Consider the following 24,753-nt stretch of genomic DNA (forward strand, 5'->3'; position numbering starts at 1 on the left):
ACCAGCAGTAGTAGAGTATACCGGATTATTGCCTGCCATGAGCAGGCCAGTTTCCGAATTTGTCAGTGTTATTGAACATCAAATGCATCTGGTTTAGCTGCTGATGGGAGGCCAGGTGAAGCTTCTGAAGGTTTTACTTTTCTAAGGAAGATGAAATCTTATACATGACAAAGTGTAAAGCAGTTTACCATTGAGACTAACTCATGTAACTTACTGTATACTTGTGTAGAAGATCCTAGTGGCCTGGAGTAGCCAGGGAGACCTTCTGGGAGGAGATGACACATGAGTTGAGTGACAGGGGTAAGACTGGAGTAGTGTTCCTTAGGAATGAGGCAAAGAAAAGCCTGGCCAGAGGTCCTTTATGGAGTTGAAGTTTTCATGGTTCATTCCAATGTTCTTCACTGTTGGATTCTTATTTATTTATTTATTTATTTGGCTTAAAATAGTCTCCTGCCCCTGTCATCATAAAAATGTTTATTTAGTAAAATTTGGATGGTGAGCAGGTAGGGAGATACATGCACACATGTAATTATACATTCATATATATACTATGTGCTTCTTTTTTTTAACCTTATCATTTGGTCAGCATTTGAAATCTCTCTATAACATTGTTGGATCCATAATTCACTTATTCATAAAAACCCTGGTGCTTCTAAAAGAATTTTGCTCTGCTGCTGACATAAGATGCACTTCTGCATAATATGTGTACATTTTCATAAGCAGGTTAAAATATTTGGCAAGGACTCGGGGGCCAGGATTGTGCTAGGAAGGGTTGGGCTCCTTGGAAGCAGCAGGTACCTAGCTGACTGGCTTTGGTGAAAGGGAAATGCATTGTTTTGTGTAGTGAAGTTGCTGGAAGGGCGGACGTCTCTGAGAGATGGCTGCTTTTTCTTGCATTGGTTAACTCCAGGTCCAAGTAGTGGGACCTGTCGCTGCCAGCCCTGCTGGAATCACAGGACGGAGGACTCTCACACTCCACTACCCCGAGGTCTTCCTGTCAGGATTGCCAGAAGGTGAGGTACTGGGAAGCCCAGCGTGGGTCACATGCCATCTGCTTTGACAGGAGTGTGTGTGTGCACATGTGTATACCTTCATTGGCAGCCTCTCTAGTGCCACATGTTTGGAGGCAGGTGAGCAGGCGCCTAGGAAGTAGTACTTGGTTGCAACGCCCTGGGCCGAACAAAGCAACAGCTGTGCAGGCTGAGTGCTTCACTCAGGTCCGCACTCCTGGGGCTCAGAGTTTCCTGACTTCTCATCAGGTCCTACATATGTGTCTGATAGGATGATTTGGGAAGGTGTTCTTCATTTCGCACATATATATATTGCATCCCAATGGTATGTCTGCTTCACTTCTGGTTATAGTCTAAGAATTTGGCTGTGTCCATTTCATGAGAATGTTTTGCATCAGATTGTAGGGTGTGGATTCTGGGGAGACTTGTTGGGGTGCCAGTTTTGCTTCCTGGTGAAGGATAGGCACAGGTGGAGCATAACCCTCTAGCCTTGCATATCTCATCAGCTGTTTCTGTTTACTAGGCTCTTTAATTAATTAACCTGAGTGCCTCCCACTTGCCAGCTGCTACTGGTGTTGCTTTTGGTTTGAAACAATGGGACAAAAACCCAGTCCTCTTAGTAGCCTCTCCTTCTTCCCTGGCAAAGCAAAGCGATCATTTATACATTTGGCAGCATTGGATCCATTGTACAGACCCTCTCCTGGCTGTGGGCACGATTCTACAACAGAGATGGGGACACACTACCCTGGGAGCACAGAGAAAGGAAGTGGCTTATAGGACCAGAGAGGGTTCCTGAGGATTGTAACTTTGGAATTGGTCTGAAGTTTGAGCTGAAGGTCAACAAGTAGGTGCCGCTAAGGGGGATTTTGTACTGAAGGCAGAGGAACAGAATATGATTTGTTTGGAGAAGAGGAATTTGGGGCTGTAATGAAGGGCAGTGGCCTCTAGGGCCATGGCTAGAGATTACCTGGAGGAAAGTTGGCCTTCAGAGGGCCTGGGATAAAGAGTTTGGGAGCTTGGACGTGACCTCTAGATTGTGGAGCCCCGAGGAGGAAATTAAGCAGAAGATTGACAGGATTAGATTTGCAGTTTAGAAGGATCTGTGGTCTGGATGGCCAGAGGATGATTGATGAGGGACAGCTGGGAGATGAGGAAATGAGAAGATGGAACAGCTCTTTCCCTGACCTGTTAGCCAGGTCTGAGAGACCAGAGCGCCGAGGAGGAGAGCCGGAACCTGGCCCTGCGCAGGCTGCGCAGCTGTGGCTCCTCGCGCTGGTGCACATTCATAGTTCCCCTGTGAGGACTCCCGTGCTCAGCTTTGGGTGTCATGTGCTGCCTGGAACTTTACCGCGTCCCACAGGCAGGCTGAGGAAAACACTGGTAAGAAGATGTCCAAAGCACAGTGTTGCTCTCAGTCCACAGTCAGCCCCGTTTTCAACACTTTCTTTAGTCAAGGAAACTGCTATTCAGTGATGGAAGCGCAGCAGGCAAGATCTCCAGTTGTTGGTCGCACCTTGTAGTTTATAGCTGTTCTATTTTCTCGTGTGGCCCACAACCTCGTTTTTGGGCCGGAGAATATTATTTCCATTTTAGAGATTCATCTGAGCCTCATAACTTCAGTGGCTTGACCATGGTTTGTATATGTGACACGGACCCAGGTCTGTGGACTCTTATTAATTTCAGGAGTTTGCCTAAGATGTCATGTCATGGCAGTGGCGAGCCACCAGTTAAGAACCTTGTGCTTTTGGAAGAAAGGAATTTTACATATTCAGCAGACCAGCAAATTATGCCCTTAAGAAAACCAACTTGATGTGTTCTGATTATTTGGAGCCTTGAAAATTTTAATTTGTTCCTTTCTGTTTCAGAAACATTTGTGAAGGTTTACAGAAGGTTGTAAAATTCAATGCAATTAAAAATGAAGGACTCAGGGTCAAGGGAAAAACAGCCGCATGGCGAAACAGCAGCATGGAGCAAAGAGGGAACTTAAAATTCAGCTGGTAGCTCCTGGCAGGGAGAGTAAAAAGGGAAATTCTGTCACAAGGTCGCCAGTGCCTGTAAGAAGACCATGTGAAGATGATTTCGCTGCCACTGGGGCCTGCAGGAGGAATTGCCTCTGCGCTTGTGTGAGGAGAACTGTGGTGTGCAGAGCCCTCCGCAGCCCCCATTCCACAGACAGCTCTGCACAGGGCTGGTCAGCTCTGCCCACGGCACTGAGCTTGTGCACATTGAGGTTTCAGTTCCTGGGACTGTATATAGCTGTTTATTTCCCGTTATCTCTTTCTTGGACAAGAGCTTCAAAATCAATTGGAAATACTGCAGCCGGGTTTACAGATGAGGCCTGACTTTAGGTCTCATAGAGGACCATATTGGGTGGTTCTAGTTTCTGTGAAAGTCCATAAATTCTTTTGGTTGTGATCAAACTATCCTTAGCTCATGCCAAAAGCATTTGTTGCCAGTCTCATTGTGCCAGGTCTTAGGCATTTTGGGGGAGACAGTGCTTTCGCTGGAAGCCCAGTTTGGATGAGAGGCAGATGGCTTACTGAGCCTGATTGTGCATGAACAGGAGGAGTTGGGCCAGGGGGTTGTTGGTCATCATGCCTGCAATTGCAGCAACCCAGTGCCAGTTGGCTCAGTATGGTCCTGAGGGAGATGTGCAGTTTGTTCAGTGCACATTCTTTGTAATGGCACAGGCACATCATTAGGCCTTGTGAGTGCACACTTTCGCTTTTACTTTATAATGAGATAGGTTGAAAAGTGAGGCTTTCAGATAGGTCCCTTGTGTTGTGCTATACCTCCTTGTGCCAGAGGACCCATGTTGCTTTAAGGAAATTCAGAAGACCTTTGCAAACAAACAAAACCCCTGTATTCACAATTCATTGTGCTCACGGTGTTGTTGAAGTGTCCTAGCCTCTGTGGCCTGTGATGGCGATGCTGCTGGGATTTTCTCTTCCCTACTCTCTCATCTCTAACTTTGACACGTTATTTGGCCCAAGAGACTTAAGACGCTCTCTCCTTTTAGCCCAGCTTGTGTGTGTACCTGAGTGTGTGTGTTTGGTGAAGGGTGAGAGAGAGCTCTTTGTTTCAGATTTGCTATCTCTGGCTTGGGCACTCAGTATTCTATGGTGAGGAGGAGGAGCGAGGCATCATCGTCTTGTCTTTCTGTCTTTCTGCCTTTCTGCACTGCAGCCTGTGTGAGGCCTCGGCTGAGATGGCATCCCCAGACGTCTCGTAATGCTCTCCTCTGTTACGGGGCCTGTCAACTGCTGTCCTGACAAGTGTGTGCCTTAGTACTTGGGCACTTGGCTCCATGGGATGCATTTGCTAGTTGAAGCCCCCAATCTAATTAAAGTTGTACTTGCACCCAGCTGGCTGATCCCATGTGCTTTCATGGAGTGGTTTAACTTCAGGAGGTTTAACTTCAGCCCAAACTCCTCTAGTTCTCATGCTTCTCATTGTTGGATGGCTTCAAAGGAGATTGGGATGGCATTTAATACATCTCTTGGAGAACCATAATCAAAACATGGTGGCTTTGGAGACAGTGTCTCAGGTGGTTGATTAGGGCCAAGAACACAGAGCTGTGGTGGTGTGATTTTACCAGGCTCAGACTCTCCCCTGTTATTTTTAAAATCAGGTGTGAAGATCTTAAGTTGGCATCCTTGTAGAATAACGTGCAATTTAAATGAACTGTGTTGGAGGAAGTTCTGTCCCTGACAATTCTAGTTTCTTAAGAGAGCCCGAACATAGAGACTAGAGTCATGCTCGATTTGAGTCCTGGCTCTATCACTCACACACAGTTTGCCTCTCTGAGCCATGGCATCCATTTCTTATCAGAAGAACAGGGATTAGTTGATAGGGTATAGCCCTTAGCATAATACCTGGCACACCATAAATGATCAATAAATGGAGAGATGAAGCAATGTTAGTAGGTTTCTTTGGAATAGTGGAAGTCCGTGTGGACTTGGGTTGGAACTGCAGCTTCATTTAGAGGTGCTTAACCTCTATGCCAGCTACTTAACCTCTTAAAATGAACATTTACTCCCCTAAAATATAGTTGATTTTAATCTTAGCATTAAACAAATGAGGAATAAAATTTAAACATGTGATCCTGGTATAGAGAAGTAGATGCTCAGCTTGGTCAGATTTCTTCTTTGCTGTTTTCCTGCTGTTAATATTGTTGCAGGTGCTGACTTGGGACTTTGAAAGACAAACCACTGCCCACAAGAATCTACTGGACACTGTTGATTAACAAATGTGGTCTGCCCTTTACCAGTCAAGTCACCAAGCTAGACATTTCCTCCTTGCTCAACAGTAACCTCTGCACTGAAGAAAGTACTTGTCTGTTTCTGTCTAGCCCATTGATCCCACCAGGAAGAGGGTCAGAATGCTCTTGGATTGAGAGACTTTGGAGTGTCTTGGTGGCTCGTGCATAAGGCTGCTTTGACTTTAAAAGTCTGTCCCCATGAGTTTTCCTGAGGAATTGCCATGATCTCTATGAGGGCACAGACAGGGAGACCTTTTTCTTATCGTTCCTTATTTTCTTGTTTCTGTATCAGGCTCTGTCCTGGGCACTGGGAGAACTGGACTGAAATCAAATATGCTATTCTCTGAAAGCACCTAGTGGGGAAATGTAATAGAATGCATGTAGCATGGTGAGTGCTGATAACAGGATGGAGTGAATGCTTTGGGAGCTCTGAGATTGGGACTGTGGAGGAGGAAGGCTTCAGGGAGGAGATGGATTTGAGTGGAGACTCAAAGGATAAGAAGCTGTTTTCCCAAGGGACTGGGAGGTGGAAATGCATTCCTGGTAGAGCGAAGGCCTGTGCCAAGGCTTGGGGCTTGAATAAGCCTGGCACTTGGGGAAGAGGAGGTGGGGCTGGAGGAGGGGGCCGGGACCTCGGGTACATCCTGTGGGTGGGCTTTTAGAAAGGTGTGGTGTTCTGTCTGGTGCTGACCCCACTGGGCCTGCCTGGTTTGAATTCCCGCTGCTTTGTGTCTTCTTCCCAGGAGTTCTGGGGAGGGCTGCCTGGAGCCCCGCTCTGAACTTCTGTCATCTGCACAGGGGGCCCCAGTTAGATGGGGGTGGTTGCCAGCTCTCAATGGCAGGACTTTCTCACTCCAGTGGCTTCCATTGTGTGTGTGTGTTTTCTTTTATTAAAGCATATTAATTCTTTGTTCATATGAACTTTTATGGAGAGAAAACCTGAAAGTGGAGCTGCGCAGGCTGAAGTGGGGGGGAGGCCTGGCATCCTTTGCTCTCCCTTTGTGACTGCTTCCTCCACAGCAATGGGGCTCCACAGAACGTGGTTTGAACACCAGGTCTTGAACTAATTCTGGAAATTCTTCTCACATCACCAAGTACCTATACCTCATTAAGATTTTGGAGAAATTTCCTTTGTATATTTAAAGGTAACCACTGAGCACTTTGACAGGCTTTCTCACAGTGCAACCTGATAAGGTAGAAATTTGATGGATGAGAACCTTCTCATTCTCCATCTGGCCAGCTATAAAACTGACTAGCTGGCTGGAGAAGGAAGTATGATGGCCTGGCTTTTCATTTCTAATGCAATTCTAAGATTGTAGGTATATTTTATTTTTCCTTCAAAAGGGATACCCACTTTTTAAAAATCAGACATGCTGTAAGAAGTCCTGATATGCAAAGGCAGTTCTCAGCTCAGTGTTGGCCCCGAGAGCACCTATGAATCTTCAAGGAAAATCGCCTATTAGTGTAGAAATTCACACCTGTCATTCAGTGACCTTATGCAGATCTTGCTGTGGCAGTTCTTGCTGTAAAGCAGGGTGGGTGTCTGATGAAGGATAGGGGTTTTCAAACTTTTTCTAGTAGCTCTTGTTCATAAGCAAATAAAACAGGTGCATCCAAGGGGCTCTGTAGATTTCTTAGGCATTAAAACAAAATGTGAATTTGTGTCCTCTTCCCCTTGCCAGCTGAATCAATTTCTAGTAGGGGGTTCCCTGGAACATGTAGTTGGGTGACTCTGCTAGCCAGCGAGGTTTGGGTATTCCTGATCTTTGAATTTCTTGGGCTCCATTTGAAATACCACTGGAGTGATAAAAAAGAATACATAACAGGTTTCATTTTTATTTTTTATTACATGTGTTAATTGTGCAAATTAACGGGATTCATGGTGATATGTTTATGCTTGTGTACATCATGCATTGATCTACTATTGATCCACTGTGTCTACCCAGCTGCTTTTACTCATCTCTACCCTCACCTATTCTTTCACATTCTTTAATAATCCTTTTACTTCTAGATCAAGATTTTATTCTTTAGTTTCTACTTATGAGAGTTAGCGTGTGGTATTTTCAATGACAGGGTTTTACTCTTTATGGCTGAGTAATACTCCATTGTGTACTTGTATTATTTTTTCTTTTTTTTTTTTTGTCACACATCTGCCTATATTTGAGCAGTAGGTGGGATACTTCTAGCAACAGTAAAAAAAAAAAAATTAATTTACAAAAGCAGGGATTTAGTGAAGCCACTTGGTGGTTACCCTTGGGAGCTCACACGTAGATGCCGACCCAGAGAAGGAAGAAGAGGACTCCTTAGCCCATAGAGAGTGAGGCCACCAAGGAGATGAGGAGCTCTTTGTAGATATCCCATGTGTACGTGGTGGAGGTAACCTCGAAAAACGAAGAACCAGGAGGTGAAGAACATGCCAGTAGCCAGAAGCACCACAGTCAGATGGGGGAAGACAGCTGGCTTTACTGGGCTGGTGTATCTGTCTGCTCATGGCCTCAAGCTCCATTTTGCCCTGCACATAGTAATCTGCCACTCTGCCACCGGAAGAACAATATTTTCTTTATCCATGCATTTGTTGACAGGTACCTAGGCTGATTACATAACTTTGGATATTGTGAGTAGCGCAGTGATAAACATGGACCTGCAGGTATCTTTTTTTTATGCTGACTTCTTTTCTTTTGGATGCATAGTTAGACATGGGATATCTAGATCATATGGTTGTTCTCTTTTTAGTTTTTAAAAATTATAAAAATTAGCACATATTAATTACACAAAGTAATGGGTTTCGTTGTGACATTTTTATAATGCGTGTGACATACTTTGATCACATTCACCCTCCCTGTTGCCTTCTTTGACCCTGCTTCCCTCTCCTCTGACCTCTTTTCCCTTACTCCAGAGCCCCCTTCTACTTTCGTGTCATCTTTTGTGCTCCTCTAGATTCCACAGATGAAAGAAAGTGTGCAGTGCTTGCTTTGAGTCCGGCTTATTAACATGATGCTCTTCAGTTTCATCCATTTTCCTGCAAGTGATATGGTTTTGTTTTCCATTATGACTGAATAATACTCCATATGTAATGATACCACATTTTCCTTATCCTTTCATCCATTGATAGCATCTAGTAAGTTTATTATATAACTTGCCTATTGTAGATAGTGCCTTGATAAACATGGATTTGCAAATATCTTTATAGTACACTGATTTCAGTTCCTTCTAGTATATACCCAGAGTGTGTGGCTGGATCGTATGGTAAATCTATTTTTTAGTTTTCTGAGAAACTTCCATACTGTTTTCCGAGGTGGCTATGCTGATTTACATTCTCAGCAACAGTGTGTAAGTGGCCCTTTTTATCCTCATCCTCACCAGCATTTGCTGGGTTTTTTTTTTTTTTTTTTGATAACAGCTGTTCTAATTGAGGTGAGATGGAATCTCATTGTAGTTTTAATTTGTTTCCCTGATGGCTAATCATTTTGAACATTTTTTTCATGTTATTTATTGACTATTTGTACTTCTTTTGGGAAGTATCTATTCAGATCATTTCCCCACTTTTGAAGTTGAATTACTTTTTTGTTGTCCTTTTTTGGAGTTCTTTATATATCCTGGATATTAATCCTCTGTCATTTGAATAACTGGCAGAGGTTTCCTCCATCCTGTGGGCTGTCTCCTCTCCTGTTTCCTAGCTGTGCAGAGGCTTTGTATCCTGGGGGAATTCCGTTTGTTAGTTTTTGCTTTTGTTTCCTATGCTTTTGGAGTCCTATCCAGGAAATTGCTGATTCTGCCAGTATCTTCAACTGTTTCCTCTAGTAGTTTCAGAGTGGTAAATGTTACATTAAGGTCATTGATCCATTTTAAGTTGAATTTCTTTTTATGCAGCATGAGAATTAGGGGCTGAGTTTCTGTCTTCTGCATGTGGACTTCCAGTTTTCCTAGCACCATTTGTTGAAGAGGCTGTCCTTTCTTCAATGTACGTTTGGGCGTCTAAGTCAAGAGTCATGGCTGCAGCAGATGCATGGATTTATTTCTGAGTCCTCTGTTCTGTTCCATTGGTGTGTCTGTTTTTATGCTAATACCATATTGTTTTGTTACCATGGTCCTGTAGTATGTCTTGAAATCTGGTACTGTGCCTCTAGCTCTATTTTTTTTTTTTAAATTTTTGCTCAAGTTTGTTTTTGGCTATTTTTTTTTTTTTTTTTTTTTTTTATGCTTCCATGAATTTTAGGATTTTTTTCCTAGCTCTCTGAAGAATGTCATTTGTATGTTGATGGTATTTGCATTGAAACAGTAGCTTGCTTTGGGAAGTATGGGCATTGATTATATCAATTCCTCTGGTCCATGAACATGGGAGATCATTTCACCCTACAGTGTCTTCTTTAGTTTCTGTCTTCAGTATTTTGCAGTTTTCATTGTAGAGGTCTTTTACTTCCTTGGTTAAGTGTACTCCTAAGTATTTTATTATTTTTTTGTGACTCCTGTGAATAGGATTGTTTTTGTGATTTCTTTCTTAGCAAATTCATTATTGGTGTATAGAAAAGCTACTGATTTTTGTGCGTTGATTTGTATCCTGTTACTTTGCTAAATTTATCAGATCTAATGGTTGTTTGGTGAAATCTTCGGGTTTTTCTCTGTATAGAATCTCATCGTCTGTATGCCTTTTATTTCTTTCTCTTGCTTAATTTCCCTGGCTAAAATTCCTAATACTATACTGAATAAGAGTAGAGAGCACACTTGCCTTGTTCCTGATCCTAGAGGAAGTGCTTTCAGTTTTCTCCCATGTAGTAGGTGTTGGCTGTGAGTCTGTCATATACAGCTTTCATTATGTTGAGGTCTGATTGCTCTGTAAGTAATTTATGTGGGGTTTTTATCATGAAGGGATGTTGAATTTTATCAACTGCCTTTTCTGCATCTGTGGAGATGATCATATGATTTATATTTTTTATTTATGGGATATATTGTTTATTGATTTGGGTATGTTGAACCATTCTTGAATCCCTGGAATTAAACCAACTTCATCAAGGCATCTGATCTTTTCGATGTGCTGTTGAATTTGATTTGCTAGTATTTTGTTGAGAATTTTGTGACCACCAGACACCGTGGTCTATTCTTTTTATTGTGTCCTTGTCAGATTTTGGTACCAGGACAATGCTGGCCTTGTAAATGAGTTTAGAAGTGTCCCTTCCCTTTCAATTCTGAGGAATAGTTTGAGAAGCATCAATGTTAGCTGTTTAAAAGTTTGGCAAAATTCAGCAGTGAAGTCATCTGATCTTGGACTTGTCTTTGTTGGGAGACTTTAATTTTATTTGCTCTCATTATTTGTTTTTGGTTGTTACGGTTTAGGTATTAAGTGTCCTTGAAAAGCTCCTGTGTTAATTCAAGTGTATTCAGAGGTAGAATAATTAGATTGTAACCTAATCAGACCATCCTAGTTTGAGTGGACTGATTGGGTGGTAACCAAAGGCTGGTGGGGCATGGATGGAGGAGGAGTGTCACCAGGGGTGTGCCTTGGAAGGATGTGTATAAATACAGTTTCCATGTATTTATATAATTTCCAAAACTTCTCTTGTTGTTGATTTCTAGTTTGATTCCATTGTGATAAAAAAGGTACATGATATGATTTCAATTTTTTTAAATTCTTAAGGCTTGTTTTGTACCTTAATTATGGTCTGTTCCAGAGAATGTTTCTCGCATTGATGAAAAGAATGTGTTTTTGCAGCTGTTAGATGATATGTTCTGTAAATGTCTGTTAAATCAGCCTTGCTTGGTGTAGTAATCTTGGTTGGTAGTTCTTTTCTTTGAGGACTTGAAATACATCATTCAGTACCTCCTGACCTGTAAGGTTGATGCTGAGAAATCTGTTGTTAGTCTAATGGGGTTGCCCTGGGGAATGTGCAGATTTAAAAATTCCTTCTTCATCTTATACTTTTTTTTTTTTTTTTTTTTTTGGTACTGACGATTTAACTCAGGGGTGCTCACTCACTGAGCCATGTCCCCAGACCTTTTTTTATATTTTATTTAGAGATGGGGTTTTCCTGAGTGGCTAAGTACTTTGCTAAGTTGCTGAGGCTGGCTTTGAAATTGCAATTCTCCTGTGTCAGCCTCCCAGTCTGCTGGGATTACAGGCATGGTCCACCACGCCTGGCTGTCTTATACTTTTGACAGTTTGAGTCGAACATGGTGTGTGGTGAGGATCTTTTCTGGTCATGTCTATGTGAGGTTTTCTAGCCTCCTATACCTAGATCCCATGGCATTCCCGAGATAGGGAAGGTTTCCGCTATCATTTCATTGAGTAGGTTTTCTGTGGCCTTAACCATCATTTCTTCCCCTTTGGGTATCCTAATGATGCAGGTGTTTGATTTTTTTTTTTTTAATGTTGTCCCAAAGATTTTGAATGTTCTCTTTATTCTTTCTTATATATATTTTTATTTATGTCTGTCTGTGATTTTTAAAAGACCTGTCTTCAAGCTTTGATAGTTTTCCTTCTACTTGATGTAGTCTGTTGTTGAGACTTTCAACTGAATTTTTGAGTTCTTCATTTCTAAGATTTCTGATTGGTTCTTTTTCAGAATCTTTATCTCTGCTGAATTTCTCATTCATATCCTGCATTACTTTTCTAAATTCATTTAACTGTTTATCCATGTTCTTGGATCTCTTCAAGTTTTTAAGAATCATTCTTTTGGGTTTTTTATCTGACATTTCAGACATTTTGATAACTTTGGAGTCTGTTATTAGAGAGTTCTGATCTTTTGGAGGATAGACTGGGTTTTAAATTCTTGTTTTACCACTTTTTACCTGATATTTAGCTTAAGTGGCTTGAACTGTTTGAACGGCAGCACTCTGATTGACGAAATGGGTATGATCAGAATACCTGCTTCTTAGGGTTGTTGTTGAGTTGAATGAGGTCCTGGGTAACTGTGCCCTGCACTCTTCTGAGTGCTGTAGAGTTTTGTAGATCAGAGTGGTAGATGGTATTCTGGGAGGATGTTGGCTAGGGCCAGACTAATCAGGGAGGGCTTTGTGGAAGAGATGGCACTTGGGCTTGGGCCTTGAACATGGTATGCCACCATCTCTAAGTGTAATTGATGAGAATTTTACGACATTTTTACCAGGTGGAGGGGACTGGGTGGATACAGGCAGAGCCTGGAAAGTGTGTGAATAAGTGGCCAGGGGAGGGGGCTGGTTGTAGATAAGGCTGGAGCCACTGCAGGAGTCTGGAAGGAGCTACCTGCTACGAGGGCTTTGTTCTGCAATTGATTTGGAGTTATTGAAGGGTTCTGAGCAGAAGGATGATCAGAGGTCTACAGGATTTGGCCGGATAAACCCAGAGACAGGGAGACCAGTGAGGAAGCCACTGTGGTGCCCCAGGGAGCTGCTGTATGAAGAAGGCATTGGCAGCTGGGTGCAGGGAGAAGAGGGGCTGAGTGAGCGAGGGGAAGGGATGCTCTTGTCTCCTAGTGGCTACAGCTTCTACCCTTCTTCCACTTGGATCCCTCATGAAGAGGAGAGTTGCTAATCAGATTATCCAGAGTCCAGGGTATTCACTGGGCTGTCCTAGTTAATGAAGGTGCAGGTGTTCATTGTACATTCAGGAAGAACCCAAGTTCTGGATTTGCTTGCTTTCCTCTTCAGGCCTGGGGGGCTGCACCTGGTATGGCAGGCTGACTCCCTCACTCCTCAGTGGTCGTCTGTCTTTATCCACTTGCCTAAGAGGACTGGGCAGCTCCATTAAGCTGCACGCGCCCCTCCGGGAACAGTAACAATGACAGCAATACCTCGGATCTTAAATTGCCTAAGAAAGTTCAGCTTTGGATTTGGAATTGTCGGAGTTGTACTTCGACTCCCCTTCTGCTCTTGCTTCTTTGTACAGTCCCTTTGGGAACTCTGGGGTGGAAGGAGGGGTGACAGGTCAGGTTTGAGGCTCTTGGCCATGAAGAGCTCTAAATCCTCACTCTTCATTTCTCCTGTGCTCTCTACCCAGGGTGTGCTGTACCTTGAGGTTTGGGTGACCCATTGGATGATAAGGTGTGTGTGAGAGGGAGAGACAAGCGCTGAACCCTGCAGCCATCAGAGGAAACCAGGGAGGGGAGAGAGGGATGAGACAGAATGGTTTGCTCTGCCCCAGCCTCTGTGCTGGGCACCTGTCCTGCATTCCCCCATTTAACTAACCTTCAAAGGAGTCCACATCATTATCATTTCTGGAAAGGACATACTCATAAAAATCTAAGTTCCCTATCTGTGGTCACACAGCTGATTAGCCTAGAGCCACGATGCAAGGCAAGGTCTTCCTGTCTTCACAACCCAGGAATATTGAAGTAGGGTTGGGGAAAAAACCCAAGATTATCAATTTTCAGTTCTGATTGTTTTGCTCAGGCAAGACATGCTGTCTCCATGCCTCCCCAAAACATTTATTATAACTCCATGGGTTGCGGGAACAGGAGCCTGTCGGCGGCTTTGTGTTGCCATGGCAGCCGCTTCTCCTCAAGGCCACCTCTGTGCACACCTCCTCCCTTCCCAGTGGCCTCTCTGCTTTAAGCCTTATCTGACTGCTCTTCATAAGAGGTGCAGCATCCTTGGTCCTGCCTCTTTCATTTGGAGGAGGGCCTCAGTGTCAGTCTGGATATTCCATCAGCCCAAGTCCTTGAGAAATTATAAAATTCGCTTGGGATGTTGGAATTGTTGACCTTGAAAGCCAGGTCACACACTGGTTTTATACTTCCTTTGGTCTTCGCAATAGTGCAGTTGGGTGGAAAGAACACAGAATTTGTGGTTACACTGGTTTGGTTTTGAATTTTAGCATTAGAGTTTGTTTGTAAAGCTTTGGCAAAATTTTACCATCTCTGTGAGCTTTAGTTTCCTTTCTGTAAAAGCGGCATTAATAATACCACACAGGCTTTCAGAGAGGTTAGAGTGATTTCATGGAAAAAGCCCTGGCTAAAGCTGGGCTGTCGCTGGTGCTCAGAAAATGGTGGTTTCTATTACCAATGATTTAAAAGAAGAGGTGGTTTATATTTACGGGTGTATTGAATTTCCTCAAGGTTGATGATGCTGTGGGTCCTGTCCCTAGAAGTATGTACATGGACAAACTTGTGTAGGATCTCAGGGTTCAGTCAGTGCACCTCAGATTAAGAACCCTTAATCTTGGGGATGACAGAGCTACATGTCCTTTGTGGAATTCTGGAGCAGTTCATTTTCACACTGTCTTCTGTTATGTTTGGAGGGCATGTGGGAGAAATGTGGTACAACATGAGTAGCCTTTTATCACTAGGTTAAGAAGTTCTTAGCCTAGGTAACTGAGTTAAAAATTTAAATGCACATGGCAAGGAGAATAGAGTAAAAGATTACTGAACGTACACATATGTGCTAGAATTTGAACTAGACATTAAAATATGGATCTGACAAGTGTATATATAGAGGAAGGCACTTAGTCTGGAAAATGGTGCCTGGGAATGGTGTACCCTCTCTATAGACTGTGATACCTGGACATTTTAAAATTAGGAGGACGGCTATACTACAAAGCTTTCATAATCAAAATGTCATGGTACTGGCATAAAAATGGATAGTGTCTTCAATAAATGGTACTGGGACAAATGATACTTACATGAAGAGTGACATTAGATCTTTGTCTCACACCACATAAAAAAATCAACTTAAAATAGATTAAAAACTTAAATGCAAGACCTGAAACTGTGAAACTAACTAGTAGAGGAAAACTCAGAGGAAAGGCTCCATAACATTGGTTTGGGCAGTGGCTTTTTGGCTCTTATCCCAAAAGCACTGTAGACAAAAGCAGAAACAGACCAAGGGGACTCAACAAGTTGAAAAGCACATAGCAGGGGACCAGGTACAAGAGTGGACAGACAGCCTGGAGGCTAGGGGAAAGCATCTGAACCTTAAATATACAAGGAATGCCACTCAGTAGCAAGGAAACAAATAACCTGATGAAGAAAGGGGAAGGACTGGAGCCGACTTTTCTCAAATGAAGACATACAAGTAGCCAACTAGTATATTAATAAAATGCTCAACATCCTGATCATCATGGAAATGCAAATTAAAATCACACTGAGACACTCTTCACATGCCACATGCGTTAGAATGGTGGTGACTAAGAAGATGAAAGATAACAGTTGTTGTGGAGGATTGGAGGAAAGGAACTCTTGAATGCTGTTGGTAGGAATGTGAATCAGTATGGAGGACAGTTCAGAGGTTCCTCAGAACCAAACATAGGAGTGTCATATGATTTGGTGATCTTGCTTCTGAGTATGTGAGTCTGCACTGGGAAGGGCTGATGTGAGCACCGGGTGGTCCACTTGCATGTTCATCTCAGCGTTATTCACAGTAGTCAAGAGTGTCTTCACCTGATGCATGGATAAGGAAAATGTGGTATATTTTTACAATAGAATAATATTTAGTTACCAAAAAGGATGAAATCCTTTAATTTGTGATAGTATGGATGAAGCTGGAATCTGAGGTGAACCTGCAGGAGTAGAGAGTATCATGGTGGTGACCAAAGACTGTGGCTGGTGGGGAAGGATAGAGGTGTTGACCAAGGGGTCCAGAGTTTCTTAGGAGGAATAAGTTTTCTAGATCTATTATACCACATACTAAGCATAATTAATATTTATTTATTAGCATAACTAATTATTACATATTTCAAAGTTGCTGAAAGGGCAAATTTTCATTGTCGTTACAAAAAGTACTTGAAGTGATATATATGCTAATTAGTTGATATAATCATTCCACAATGTATACATATATCAAAACATCACATTTTACTCCCAAATATAATTATTATTTGCCAGACTTAAACAATATAACTAAAATAAAATTTAAAAGAAGGCATGATCTTCTAGGATGGTATGCAGGTTTATTGTGACTTTAAAGAGATATACCTGAAAGGCAATGTTAACATAATATAGATATTCTTCATAGCAGTCTTCATCTGGAATTTTCTAAACTCGAGTGTCAGATGAGATCATTTAAATGGACCAGGATCAAGGTATTGGTGGGTGATGCCAGAGACACAAACCTGTGCCATGGTGTCTGGGTGAACTGAGAGGCTTTGGAATCTGAGAGTGGGGTCAGTCAGGTGCTGTTCCTCATTCATGAAATAGAAGCAGGGCTGGGGGGTGACTTGGTGGTAGAGTGCTTGCTGAGCACATGCGAAGCCCTAGGTTCAATCCCTAGCACTGAAATAAAAAAAAAAAAATGAAAGAAAAAAAGAAAGAAATCTCATCTACTTTATTCATTTGCTCATTTGTTTATCTAATAAGTATTTAGTTAGTGGTGTTCTGGGTGCTATGTAAGAGATTACCCCAGATCATCTTAAACAGTAACTTTCTTATGTTTCACTTTATTGGTCAAGGATCTGAGCAGGGCTGAGCTGTGTGATTTTTCTGCTTGCGGTGGTCAGGTCACTCATGGCATTCAGCTGGTGAGGGGGCTGGTCCTGAGGGGCCGTGACTCTTTCCTCATGTGTCTGGTGTGTTGTTGGAGATGACTGAAAACTAAGCCTAACTGGGGTTGTCAGCCGTGGCACTTGTGTGTGGCTCTTCAGCAGAGCAGTGTCAGGGTAGTCGTCATCTTGGAGGACTCACAGGGCTCCAGGAGGCAGGAGTTGGAAGCTACCAGTTTTCTAAGGCCTGGGCCCAGGATCTGGCACAGTGTCACTTCTGTATTCTGGTTGCACCAGTTACTGTGTTGCCAGGATTCAATATGAGGGAACACAGGCTCCACACCTCTCACACGTGCTAGGCAAATATTCTGTCCCTGCTCCAGGCCATTCATTCTTGAGAGATCGAATTTTTGTTAGAGCTGTCCTTGAAAATTTTGTCATCCTTGGCCAGTAAGGACAGTTGATCTGAGGGGAAATGTCAGATATACAGAAACGGGGTTGGCAATCAAGGAAATGCAAATTCAAATTCTTGAAGAATCATTATACCAATTATATTATCATTATACCAATTATATTAGCAAACAGTTAAGTAAGTAAATGTTCCTGGCCAGGATGTGGTAAGATAAAAAACTTAGACTTTGGGGTGGGACTAACACTTTGCAGTGATACTTTAGCCACTGCCTTTTTGGAAGATAGTTTGTTGGTTTGCAGAAAGAATCCTCAAAACATGTTCTGAGAAATCAAAACAAAATTAATTAAAAACTGTAAAAATAAAAACCCCAAGAAGATGTAATAGCACATTGCTATTTGTTATATGTAAAAGCAAATGGTTGGACATGTGGTGAGTATTCACTAAAGCTAGGAAATCTGAAGGTGACGTGGAGTCTTGCTAAGTAAACCCGCCTTCTCTTTCTCTCTGGCTCAAAGGATATCTGAGCCAAGGTGGCAGTACTGGGGCACTTCCGTGGACCTCCCTCATCCCAAAACTTAAAAAAAAAAACAAGCAACTTTTTTTGATTTCATGATCTTAAACTTCCCTTTTTGTTTTTAATTGTACTTTTTATGTCCTCATTATTTAATTGCTGTGTTTTCTTTGTAGGTCATGGTATAATGTAAAAAATAATAATAATAAAAAGTCCAAACCAAAATTAAAATTATATAAAAATTATGGCTGCAGATGGACAAGGTCTGAAAGGAGCATTCACACTTTGAAAATGGCTTATTTTGTTGGTGTGTGATTATATTGAGGGAGAATATTTTAACTCTTTAATTTGAGAATTTGCTTGTGCTTTGGTATTACAGTCACCTCTCTGTATCTGTGGGTTCTACACCCACGGATTCAACCAATCTTGGATAGAAAATGTTTGGGAAAAAAGTTGTACCTGTACTGAAAACATAGAATAATTTGACATTATTCCCAAAACAACAAAATCTTACAGCTGTTTACATAGCACGTGCATTGTATTAGGTTTGGTAGGTAGTCCATAATGATTTGAAGTATACAGAATGATGTATGGTTATATACAAATATGTGCTATTTTACATATCAGAGTGTCCACTTTTACTTGAGTGTCCACTTCTGGTATATGTTAGGGGGCCTTGGAACCCCCAGTATAATAATAAAAAAAAAAAACTTTCTTCTCTACTAGAATTGAATTTCTCTTTACTGTTTATAATTCATGATAGGTTCTTGGTCGAGTTGTTTTGCACTAAATATTTAGGGCAATCACATCATTTTTATCCAAGAAAAGTAATTAACATTTAATTTTTAAAATTTATTTATTTAAAAAAATATTTTTTAGATGTTGATGGACCTTTATTTTATTCATTTATTTATATGTGGTACTGAGAATCGAACCCAGTGTCTCATACATGCTAGGCAAGTGCACTACTGAGAAACTGATGGGACTCCATTTTTGAGAAACCAGCCTCTACCTCAGAGCAAAGCTTGTCCAAAGAAGGGGGCGTGGCCCTTGTCCTTGGAAAAACCCACAGAGCACTCCTAGGTACATACCCACCCTGGTGAGTTGTTTGTCTGCAAATAGCAGGAGAAATCTGTGCCCAGATGTCCCTGACTCAGTCAGGCTAGGTGAGGACCCATAGCAACCCCCTAGCAACCACCGATCAGCATGAGACAGGGAAATACCTGGGATGCCAGATGACCCTCCCAGTAGTTTATGGTGGTTGATAACAGGTTGGGAAACCATGCAGTTCAGCACGAACACCCCTCGTGGCTTAAACCAATCAGTTCAAACGAATTCCCCTCTTGTACTAACCAATCATCCCTACCCAACTTGTTCCCGCCAGTGAATGTGCTAATCATGTTTTAGAGTTGTTTTATGATTTTTCCGCAGTGTGTGATGATTTGCTAAGAGATGCTATGATGTATGTGAAGTCCCTGCCTTCCCCAAAGAGTGTATAAAACTGCTGCAAACCCTGGGCTTGGGGCCTCTCAGTGTCACCAGTTGCTGTGTGCGCTTGGAGGACGGAGCTAGCTCACAATAAACACCTCTTTTGCTGCTTACATCGATCTTGGTCTCTGGTGGTCTCTTGGGGGTTCTGAATTTGAGCATATCACTACCACTGAGCCACAATCCCAGCCCCAATTTTTAAAATTTAAATTAAAAAAAATTAAATTAGCACTTTATTTTTAAAACATTTTCTTTGTTTCTTCCAAACATTTGATAATCCCTGATTTTGAGATATTACTAGCCATTGATGTTTGTTTGCAAAATGGTAATAATCTCATTTCATTATTCCACTTTTTGTTTATAGCTGAATACTTCTATTAAGAGATACTTATTTTTCATCGTTTATTTAGTTATCTTTAGGTGAAGTTCCTCCAGAAAAGACAAATAAGGGTTTTCTGGAATCCACCAGAGGTTCTTGTGTTAGCTTCCTATTGCTGGTGCAGCAGGTTACCATGAACTTGGTGAGTTAGCAATAAAGAGTTAAAATCTTAACAGTTCTGAAGTCAAGTCTGAATGAGGTCTTGCTAAGTAAGGCCGGGTAGGGCTTAGGCTCCTCCTGAGGGCTGTGGGGCACCCTGACCTCTTGGTCTTGTCCAGGTTTTAGAGACGCCTGGTTTCTAGTCCCACAACCCCTTTTCATCTTCATGGCCAGCAGTGATTGGCGGGTCTTTTCTGCTTTCTTCTTTCACTTTTAAGGATCCTTGTGGTCCTGTTGCGCCCACCTGGGCAATCCAGGGTAGCATTTCTATTTTAAGGTCAGCTGATTTGGAACCTTATTCCATTATCTTTATTTCTTTTGCCATGTGGGAGTTAGGATGTGAACATCTTTGGGAGAAGGGGGCTATTATTCTATCAGATTTATGGAAGGCCTTTTTAAAAAGCATCATAAATTCATGGATTTTTTTTTTTATTTTTTTATTCTGGAGAATGAACCGAGAGCCTAGTGTAAGCTAGGTGCTCTGCCACTGAGCTACACCCTCAGCCCAGACTTTTGGATTTTTGATATATGAATTAATTGTAATTATATTTTTTAAAATTCTATTTTTTCTATTTTTGGACAATAGAATAAGCTTTTTCTAGTTGGTTCCTGGGTTCCTTGGACGGGAATCCTGTAGTCTTGAGAGTGTGCGTAAGAATTACCTGGAGGGCTTGTGAAAACACAGATTGGTGGGCCTTCCTACATCAGAGGTTTTGGCTTAATAGATCTGAAGTGGGATCCCGAAGTGGAGATATTTGGTTGTCTCGTGATGCTAATTTTGCTATTTTAGGGACTTAATTTTGAGGACTTCTGCTTTAAGGAACTCTGGTAGAGATTACAGTATGGATACCAGGGAGGATACTGATGCTGGCCTTATTCAGTGGAAGGAAGGAAGTAAAATATAAGTTTACTGAGTTTTAGCCTTTAAGTTTGTGTTAATTCTTATGCTTTTTATGAGATTAATAATTACTTATTTAATAAATATATATTATATACATATATCTAACTTCAGCATACTGCTACCAAGATTATGACTTACAACAAGATGAATGAAAATAGTTTTAAGATTTTTTGCAGCCCCTTTTGTCTTTAGAGTAAAGTATCCCACCGGGGACTCACAAATTACTCTGCATTCAAGTTATTAAAATAATTCCTGTATGTTTGCTTAGCTAATCAACTCAATACCAAATTAGATTGGTTCTTTTGTTTGCACTGTTTTTAGTTTTAGGGAATTTTTATTTTCTTTTTAACATAATTCTGTAAACATCTAAATGGTTCCAACATCACATCTGTAAAATGAGTTCTAGCCTCTATTTCTGCTCTTCTACCTCGTTCTCTCTCTATCATATAGGCAACCACCATTTAATTTGTTTTATGGTTAAATAAATGGTAGTATGCTGTCCATACTTATTTCTCTTGGGTTCCCCTCTCTCCCCTCACCCCCACTTAATATATTCTGAGGGTTTCTTTAGGGCAGTAGATTTGTAGAGAGAGTTCCATTCCTTTTTCTTTATAGCTCAAGTGTGCCCCATTGTGAGAACATGCCATAGTTGATTCCTCTATTGTGGACACTTGGGTTTTACAGCCTTTTGCTATTATGAATTGTGCTTCAATATTACAAATAGTACATATTTTAAGGTAGTCACGATTGTACTATAAACTGCCTTTTTTTTCATTTTTAACTCTATAACATGATCATTTCCCATATTATAGTCTTTATAAATAGTTCCATATTATAAATTCTTTGTAAATAGTATTAAGAAACTTTTTTTCCTGATTATGAAAGTAATACAAGATTACCTAGATTTTAGGAACTCAGAAGAAAAAAGGGTAAAACTGAAAAACACCTCCCTCCCTCCCTGTAGGTGCACTGTTAATAATTTTTATATGTTCCCTGAGGACCTTGCAGCATTTTTGTAAACATATCGAAAACAGCATCATGTTGTATACACAGTTTGGAATATCAAACCAGGGTTTGATATTACTCATAATTGTGCTTTTTCTATTCCATACTGTTTTAATTTTCTCATTATTACTTCTCTGTTGTTGGCTCCAGTTTCTTTCTGGTTTTTCAGCATTGTAAATAATATTGTGATAAATATAGGTGCACAAAACTTTTTCTAAATTTCAGATATTCTTAAAGTTGGCTTTTGTAAGATTCTGAATGAGCAGGAAATACACATTGGTTAAATACATCAATTAGCTTGTTTCTTATAGTGATAATTTGGCAAGTCCAGTGGGTAAGAGATTCTTACCTCAAAATTTTTATCAAATAAATTTCATTTTTTTCTTTTTCTCCTGGTAGGACCTGAGAAATGAAGTTGAAAAATTATGCAATGAAGTCAATGAAAGAGAGAAAGCAATGGAGAATTGCTACAAGAGTCTTTTAAGTGAAAGCAATAACAAATTGCGTGGTCAAGAGCAAGTAATCAGACATCTGATAGAAAGGGCCAGTCAAAAGGACCCGCTGCTTCAGGTACTGTAACTTTTTTTTCTTTTGTCTTTTGATTTAGCATGGTTTTAGGAACTGTTTTCTAGGAACTGTTATGATCATAGTTTTCATTGTTCTGTCTCAGAGAAGTTTAGATGTCGTTTATGTCATTTGAGCCTCAGCCATGAGGAGAGTAAGAGAAACAGGAAGCTCAGAGGGGAGAACAACTTATCCTGGGTCATCTGATGAGTGGTAGAGCCCTGATCTGTTTTTCTCTAGTGGGTACTTGGTGTTCCTTATTTGGGCCATGCCTCTTCACTACTCTGGACGACTTCTTTAAATGACTCCTTTTGGTCTTGGAATATATTTCTTGGGTAATGTAGTGAATTTTTCAGACTCAACTCAGACTTATAGATAACCATGGGGGGTTGAACATGAGTGTTTAATTCTGCTTCCTATTAAAACCTCACTAAAATAACCGGAAGGAATAAGAAGGTATAAAACCCACAATAACTAACGAGGACAGTGGGAGCAGGTACAATAGCCATTGTGAGTCGGCATGAAAAGTTTGGAGGGTAAGTGGGTGGGCAAGTGGGAATTGCAGTAGGATTCAGTATTTGTTACTAGGCTATATACCTTGGGATGAAAAGCCAAGAGAAGCAAGCCGATTTATATCGTGGCCCCAGGAAGGCTTAGTAGGTGCTGGATGCAGTGGTGCCTTTGAAATGGGAGATCATGCTTTGAATACCAAGCAGTTCTAGGTGACCCTCCTCTTTTCAGCAACAGCACATGTGTGGAGACCTTAAACCAGATAAACTCTGGCCCTGGGCCACCAGATGCAACTGGGAGCAGGAGTGGGTTTTGGGGATCAGAGTGGAAGGGAGTAGAAATGTACACACCAAGCCCAGAGGTTCCTCTCAGGGGAGAAGTGACATAAGCTGCTGGCAGTTAACATCACACTGAGGACACCATTGGCATGTCCTTTCCACACTCACAGAGCTCTGAGCACTTTTGTCTATGAAAAGTAGGTAGACAGCCTGAGTTCATCAGATAGGTGAAAGTGTTTGAGAAGAAAGACAAAGGCCCAAACAGAACATAGGTGCACAGAGGAGATGGAAACAAGGCAAAGTTGGCCAGCTTTTAAACATCCCCCAAATTAACACTATAGCCAAGGTATATAGAGCTCTGCGGTAGAGTGCTTGTCTAGCATGAGTGAGGCTCTGGGTTTGGTCCCCAGCACCACAAAACACCACCACCAACAAAAATCAACCCACCAAACTATCCCTATTAAATCATTAGATAAGAAATAAAACTGGGATATGATGTAAAAGAGATCTAGAAAAGAAGAATGACCTGTAGGAAATTAAAAGTATGATTGTCGATATACAACATTTAATAGAAGAGTTAGTTATATTACTTACGAGTTTCTTATGAAAAAAAAAAAAAAGAAGAGTTGGAAAAGTTGGAAAATAAGTCTTCTAGAAAATAGAATCACACCGACAAAAACATAGGCAAAAGGGAGAGAAAAGTTAAGAAAATTAGAGACATGGCTCAAGGGGTCCAAAAATATGGACTGATGGAAGTTCCAGGAGACATAGCAGGGAAAGCTGAGGAGGGAAGATTTCCAAGAAATGGGAGACCACGTCCCAGATCGGAGCCAGGTTTTCTACATTGCAAGGGCTTGCTCCATTTCTGTCACGGGGAATGAGAGAAAACCCGTACTCCAGGGCAGATCATTGTGAAATTTCAGAACACAGGAATAAAGAGAGGACCTGAAAGGCTTCCAGAGAGAGGAAAATACAGGGCACCTAAAAAGGATTGGCTCAGATGACATCAGAATTCCCAAGAGTATCCGTGGACACTGGAAGACAGAGGAGTACCTCTTTCAGACTTTGAGGAAAAGTTATGAGCACTCTGTCCTCAACCATGCTGCCAGCAAGTGTAAACGTGGAAGAAAGGTGTTTTCAGATGTTCAGTTTTGTCTTAAGTTGTCGGCCTCTTGTGTGCTCTTTGCAGAAAGCTCTTGGAGGCTGATTCTGTACAAAGAAGGGAATAACCCAAAAGAAAGAGATGTTGGACCCAAAAAGGAGGAAATCCACTTAGAATGTTGTGAAGGGGAGTCCCAGCGTCACAGAGCTGCCTATGTGGAGAGCTCAGGTTTGGGATGTTGAGGTCTAGAGTTTCAGCTGGGCTTCTCCAGAAACTAACAAGGAACTGATCGGTTACCTGATGTGTTTGACTTCATTGAGTGAAATTTTCATGTTCTTTTAGAAAGTTTGGAGACAAATTTACATTCAGTATATAATTTAATTTTATGGATTAAGTAAACAAATAGAATAAGATAATTATTAATTCCAAGAAAGCAAAGAATTAAACATGAATGGAAATGTAATCATGGAGTGCTGTACACTGAGCCATATTTGTGTGGCTATGATAATATAAATGTGAGGTGCATGCCTGTAATCCTAGCGGCTTGGGAGGCTGAGGCTATCTCTAAATAAAATATAAAAAAGGGCTGCGGATGTGGCTTGATGTAAGGCGCCCCTGGGTTCAATCCCTGGTATAGATGATGATGATGATGATGATATAAATGTGGAGTATTGATATAACTAAAGATATAATTGAGATGCAGATGATGTAAGAGCTAAATTTTTAAACCTCTATGATAGGAACCTATAGATACAATCAGAACTTAAGAAATCAAGAATGTGAAGGTAAA

General features: G+C 41.3%; 1 protein-coding gene and 1 pseudogene across 6 annotated transcripts in view; one reads left to right on the forward strand and one right to left on the reverse strand.

Moving 5' to 3' along the window:
• Cdk5rap2 (CDK5 regulatory subunit associated protein 2) overlaps nucleotides 1–24,753 on the forward strand; it is a 186,539-nt gene that overhangs the window by 63,902 nt on the left and 97,884 nt on the right. For all 6 annotated transcript variants that reach the window (XM_076845603.2, XM_077108812.1, XM_076845608.2 and 3 more), the window contains one exon: nucleotides 21,909–22,079. In XM_076845603.2, coding sequence (XP_076701718.1) covers nucleotides 21,909–22,079 — 171 coding nt within the window. The remainder of the gene's footprint in view (nucleotides 1–21,908; nucleotides 22,080–24,753) is intronic.
• Nucleotides 7,533–7,777, reverse strand: LOC143390737 (dolichyl-diphosphooligosaccharide--protein glycosyltransferase subunit TMEM258 pseudogene; annotated as a pseudogene).

This window comes from Callospermophilus lateralis, chromosome 2, assembly GCF_048772815.1.
Source record: "Callospermophilus lateralis isolate mCalLat2 chromosome 2, mCalLat2.hap1, whole genome shotgun sequence".
Taxonomy (NCBI): Eukaryota; Metazoa; Chordata; class Mammalia; order Rodentia; family Sciuridae; genus Callospermophilus; species Callospermophilus lateralis.